Source organism: Cariama cristata, unplaced genomic scaffold, assembly GCF_000690535.1.
Source record: "Cariama cristata isolate BGI_N322 unplaced genomic scaffold, ASM69053v1 scaffold14239, whole genome shotgun sequence".
NCBI classification, from domain to species: domain Eukaryota; kingdom Metazoa; phylum Chordata; class Aves; order Cariamiformes; family Cariamidae; genus Cariama; species Cariama cristata.
Genome location: NW_009634113.1, coordinates 1 through 6,355, shown reverse-complemented (window position 1 = coordinate 6,355; position 6,355 = coordinate 1). Strand labels below are relative to the sequence as shown.

The 6,355-nt window shown below is 36.6% G+C and overlaps 1 protein-coding gene across 1 annotated transcript; it reads right to left on the bottom strand.

Annotated features, from left to right (window-relative positions):
- Window positions 1-588: 588 nt before the first annotated feature.
- On the bottom strand, window positions 589-5,237 carry GOLPH3 (golgi phosphoprotein 3 (coat-protein); the record flags this gene model as incomplete). The annotated part of the gene is made up of 2 exons (XM_009707046.1): window positions 589-1,972; window positions 5,123-5,237. Coding segments are annotated over 2 exons (540 nt in total), but the record flags the coding sequence as incomplete, so codon positions are not given.
- Window positions 5,238-6,355: the final 1,118 nt, after the last annotated feature.

Below are 6,355 nucleotides of genomic sequence, written 5' to 3'. Positions count from 1 at the left end.
GTTTCAGGCACTTTCAAGATCATAGTTTATTTACTGTAGGTAAAAAGCTAGTATACAGATTAAGGGAACCCTTAAATTTCAACTCTACAGTTATACACCATCTAGTAATCTTGCTCTGAATATTAACCAAAAGAGTTTCTAAACACCTGTAAGCCCCACTATAAATCTGCATTGTTATGAGGAAAAGAAGATATAAATCAATGCTTAATTTTCTCAATCCATAGTATTTACATTGTGAAACCAACGGGAGATAACAAGCAGTGGCAGAGGCAGTAAATTTTAAAAAGCCGAAGTTTTATATTTTTTTTACAGTAGTGTGCTAATCAGCATAATTGTATATAAAAAATTAAAATATAGCAGAGCGTCCAATTACAGAAATCTTAATCATCTGAACTGCAGTCATTACTTGCTAACCATTTACATGCAACACCTGCTAGGACTGACTTTAGAGTGTGAAATAGGTTATGAGGTTTAAGAGGCAAACATTAATTTGTGTACAAAATTAAAAACTGCACTCAAGAATTGTACTGGTCACAAGCCTCTTCCATACAGAATGGGGAAGGAAAAAAAAAAGTAAGTACCAACAATGACAGAAAGCGGTCTCTTTCCGTACACTAATGACCAAAGGCAATGCATTTACTGAGACTACCTGGATGGCAAACACTGTAGACACTGGAAACAAACAGCTTTCACATACATACTCTTTACAGGAGGCTTTTCTTTCCATCGAATGGCAATTGCTGATGGCAAATAAGGGGTACCAGGTGTACAACTAAGTAGATCTTGCAAAATACTAAGATGGGGCAGTTGTTAATATACAATTTGAACTATATATACAATATAATGGAATGTATCCCATCCCAAAACTGGTTTATGAAACAATTGGACCTTTCTATACTAGCCTTATGACTCAGCTATTGTTCTAATGAAAATATAAGTACACAAGAGACTTGCATGAAGAGTAAAATTTATGGGGCATTTTATAGGAACTACTGACAAAGCTGCTTAATGGCTTTCTGCTTTTGAAGTAATTTTGTTAGATATTATTGAAACATCTGTGTATAAAATGTCCTGACAGACACTTCAACATGGAGCTTTGGTGATTTAAGAAGGCCCTTTTTAATCTGTTATGAATTGTACTGCAGAAGTATTGATGCATGCACACACCTGTGTCAGCTGAGACTAGTGATCCAACTGCATGCACATGTCCTCCTTGAGATGCTTTCCATGTTACACCACTTCAACAACAACAAGATGAAAAATAGATTAAACGAAGTTTGTCAGATAACTCAAACTGAATAGGAAATGGAATGCCAATATGGCAGTAAACCTTTTTCTGTTGTTTTTAAACAGGAAAGTCTCTTGTACCAGCAGAATCCTGTGTACAGATACACAGAGAAGGAGGGAATACACCACTTATCATTCCCATTAAACAAGAGCCGATTCATCATGTGAGAAGGTACAAATTACAGAAAACATGAATAGTCAATAGAAGAGAAACAACTGGTTTACATGAAACAAGAAAGAACACTTCAGTCTGAATGCAGTTATTTTGTGAAAGCTGCTACAACAGCCCACAGAACCTCATTTGTGTTGGCTTTCATACATTCAACCTCAGGGTCTAAATCCAGAAGCTGTCGCACTCTCTTTGTGGCTAAATCATACTGCTCATCCAAAAGGGGCGCAAAAGCGTTCTCCAGAACATCTGAAGCATGGGCTAAATAAACAAGTGCCAGCAAGCGCTTGTCCATGCGGTGAGGGTCATTCACCCATTTGTCAAGAACTGCTTCTTGAACCTTCTTGATGAGGCGCTGTTTGATATTGTTGTTGGTGAGAGGGTGCGTAGTCATGTCAAAAAGAAGGAAGTTCTGTTTCTCTGTTGTCAGTACACCTTTTTCCACTAGATTTTTAGCTAATCGTTCACGGACATTTCGTAGTTGGTAGTGCAACTTCAGTGGGTTCCATGTTTCACCTAAAAAAACAAGCAAAAAACCCAACACTCAGGCAAAGTTTAAGCTGTACTATTACAGTGATTTTTTCATACCCCCCAACCCCATGGTGCAGAATGAGCTGCCAAATTCACATAGCTGACTACTACACTAAGATACTGTGTTAAAGGCATCATTTCTCTGATCTCTGATCTACCCAGATCTAGGCATAGAGACAGAGCCTGTGAGAGCCTCCTTAGAGGAACTTCAGTGTATGTTTAAAGTTTGGACAAAATGCTAGCTAAGCCATGTCTTGATTAAGGATATGACAAATGAACAGTCTCGTACTGAAGAAAAAAAAAAAAGACCCAAACCATTCATGAAGAAAGAGTCTACTTCTAATAATAAAAATAAGCATCTCCTACAATCTTGTGCATTTGTCTGCTTCCATCTTTTACCATTTCAGAGGCTGGAAGAAATGGCATTGCCTTTCTTTCTGCCACAGAGACAAGCTACCTACCCTGTGCATTTCTCTATTTCTTCAGGTTTTCATTCTTCTCTCCCTTTCCACTTACACCAGGTGAAGCTGTGAGCATGCACTGTGTGAGTGTGGGAGTACGTGTGTACACACGAGCACATGTTGCACAGGGGCTTTAATGTTTCTATAAAAATTATTTTTAATGCTTTTTGTTAAGGCAGGAGAACTCGGCCCTTCAAAGTGCGTGACTGTGTGCATACAGGAGGGAATTTAAAAAGCACAAGATCAGCATCAACAGCTACTGATAAAGCTAAAATTGTTAAGCACTGAGAAATCCATCTTTGCTTAAGAGTTTACTTAACAAGCTAAAAATTTTAGGACCAGCCTACCTAAGTATTTATCGTAGGTATTAAAATCCCCTCCTCATATAGAAGAGTCTACGCATTTTAAGAGGCAAGAGAACAAACAGCATTAAGCATTTCTTACATAGATGGGGTTTTCTATAAATGATACGAGAATTTCTGTATCAACTTGTTTCCGTATCAGAAAGCTTTTTAAAAATTCATTGGGTAACATACAATAACAATAATAAAAACCACAGATGACTTCAAGGTTTCTCCCCCTGTGATGGAGGGTGTCATACACTGTATGCAAGTAACAGCCAAGTTAAGTAAACAAATGAGGTGACACCAACTGCATAGTGAAAGGCAGAGGACCAACTCAGGCCTGAACTAGTCCCTACAGGTCCCACACCTCATTGAATGTGATTCCCCAGCTTGACCATGAATGAAACTACCACACACACAAAAAAGTAGTTTCCTTACAGCGTCTCACAGGGTAAATGCTATTTCCTAGATTTTTCTACATTTGTTAGGTGGATGTGGCTATACAGTAATAAAAATCAGTGCTGTGGTGACACCTTGTGACCAATCTCCTCCATTACACAGACACTTGTCCAAATGCAGTCTATTACATCTACAGGAAGACCTGACATTTTGATCCAAACTTCTGTATTTCGTACACTTGCTTCCCTTAGAAGCTATCTTATAAACAAGATCAGCCTAAAGCATTTGTGTAAATCAAAATTCTAAAGGAGTTTAACAACAACAAAAAAATCCGAACCAAACAACACACTAAAACATTTTTCTTCAAAGGGCAGCCCTCTAAACCATGTGAAATGCAAACAACCCTAATGCCATCCAAGAACTAGTAATTAATAACCATATGTAAGTAAAAATGATTGATCCGAGTCTTAGCCACAGCACTGATGACAACTATCTTCCCAGAGCCAAAGCTCCGCAGGGTCAGGAAAACATTAGCTTAGCTCAAAGAAAACCTACAATATTGTTCATTCATTAGATGACCTTTTTTGAATCAGTACTAACTTGATGTGCTCTGCACTGGGCGAGGTGAAATGTCGGCACAAATTATGTATTTGGAACAAGAAAAATGAATTGTTTTTGCAGGCTGTAGAAGCAAAGGAGAGCTCAGTAAGAACTGAACTGCAAGGTTACACAGCAGCCATACCCCCTGCTGACAAGGACTGCTTTGTTCTCCTGTCTCTCCCCTCTGCTGACAGGCAAGGAGCAAGAGCAAGAGGGGAGGGATGGCAAGGACAGGAGTACGAACTGATGTGCAAGGAGGGCTGTTGAAAGTGGTACAGGACAAATGGGAAGAACATAATGAAAACAAGAAGGCAGAGAAAGGTGGAGAGATTTTGCTAATTTTTGAAACTCTTACTTATTAGTTATTGCAAGTAACAGGCTTAGATAGACAACTTCAAGCCTCAATACCCCTGACCTCCCAGAGTCATGTTGTTGATGAAAACAGTGGGGTTTTTTTCCTGCACTGTTTAAGCAACTGAAGTATAGCTCCCATCTACTCCAAGGAAGCAGCATTTTATGCGTTTTTACAAAAGAGACAAACCCTGATGATGAAATCTGACCACAGGAAAAAAAACAAAACCCAACAAAACAATAAAAGCACTACATGTTAAAAGATGATCATTCTTAATTTCAGTTTAATTTATGCATCCTGAGGATACAACCATTGGTGAAGTACATGAAAAATGTTAACTGCAATTGTAAGCATGAAATCTAATTGACACTTCATTTTTTTGCAACAACTTACTAGCTTTACAGAAAGAGCTGTGTGCAAAGTACTCATCTCGAAGACTTTGTTTTGAACAATGAGAAGTATCTAACATTCTAAACTATTACATTTTTCCAGTTAATGGAAAAATTGAACTCCTGACTTCTTATGGTTTCTTTATGATTAATGGCCAAAACATCCTCAATTTTTACATCTGAGCAGTGAGTTCCTTATCTTTCTTTATCAAAAGATCTAAATACTGAATCCATACACCTATACTCCAAACTTCCACTAACCCTCATTTTCAATTACAGAGAAAGGCAGTTATATCTCCAGGGTGCTGTCCTCATTTACTTCAGAGACATCGGAAAGCACCTTTTCCAAAGACTTGAGATGTCCTCTGACACTTCCATACAAGATCCCTTCTGTACCAAGTTAAGTCAAAATCAACAGTTACTTATATTTGATTAAAGGCTACAATCAACAAGAGACTACCCTAGAGGACAGACTAATTAACTTTTTTGCATACTTTCTCCCCAAAAACCTTATAATATAATCTCTAGTGATGTCAGATAATTAGCTTTATTGGGGGGAAAAAAGCAAATACATTATGTCCAAGGCTTACCACTAAGCAGTTCAATCCAATTTTGTACTGTTTCAGGAGGCTGGGTCTCTTTTATGTGTTTCAGAGCTTCATCAAGCAGAACATCCCCTGTAGGAGCATCTGACTTGCAAATCACCTAGGACAGAATAAAGCACAGTCAGTATTTTGACTTAATTCATATACCATAAAGATCCACCAATAAAAACTGGAAAAATCTACCTGTTCTCAAAACCAAGGAAATTGAAAAAAAATTGGGCACCATCTCTAAAAATATGCAACTTTTAAAAAATACTTAGTTGTTAAAAAAGCTATCTAGGATTTTAATTACAAAGCTATCTTAAGCCTTAGGTTATCTATAACTTAAATTAACCTTAAATGACTAAAACTATAGTATTAATAACATGCTTAATACCTAATATTAACCCAGCCAGGTCCTTCACTTCCTCCCCAAAACAAAGTATACTACAGTGTCAAATTACTCTCTGATTGCAGTCTATTTTACTGCTTCAAGTCGATTTATTCAAAATATTGCAGTTAAACAATTGGGCCATGTGAAATTGAGAAATCAGTTATAAACTGAAGAAATAGGGAAACTGGTTTTCTTCTTCCATATATTCATGGATAAAAGTAAGTTCAAGACAACATCTGTAAGTTTTACAGCTCTGAAGAACACATTGACAAACACTATGTTGCACTGACTAACAGTTAAAACATACATATTTGGCAAAATATGGACATACCAATAAATCCCTTAATATGTAATAATAAATGCAATATGATTTAAGTTTGTTATTGAATAACTTCTAAAATTATTTGAACGCTTGCCTCAAGAGAGGGCAGAACAACAATAAAAATCATTCACAGTAATATAATAGAATTTAAGAATTTGAGTACCTGTCTATTTACCAGTATAAGTAATTATATAAACCATGTACAAATACATTTTTTTCTTGTTAGAAAAACAAGGACCAAATGAAAACATATAGATTAAACTAGCCCAAGTTAATAAGTCTGAATAAAAACAAAATAATAACAATAGAAAACTATCTTTAGAAAAAGAAGAATTACTACAGTTTCAAAGCTATTTAGGAAAATAACTAAATCTGGCAACTGAAATTTAGCACTTTATAAACATCAGATAAAATGATAACAAGCAGTTGATAGAAAAACTAACACATCAACACAATTCCACATATACAAGAGAAGCAGCAAGTGAAAGCTCTTTTTTGCAGTTGTCCTGGTTTGGCTGAAACA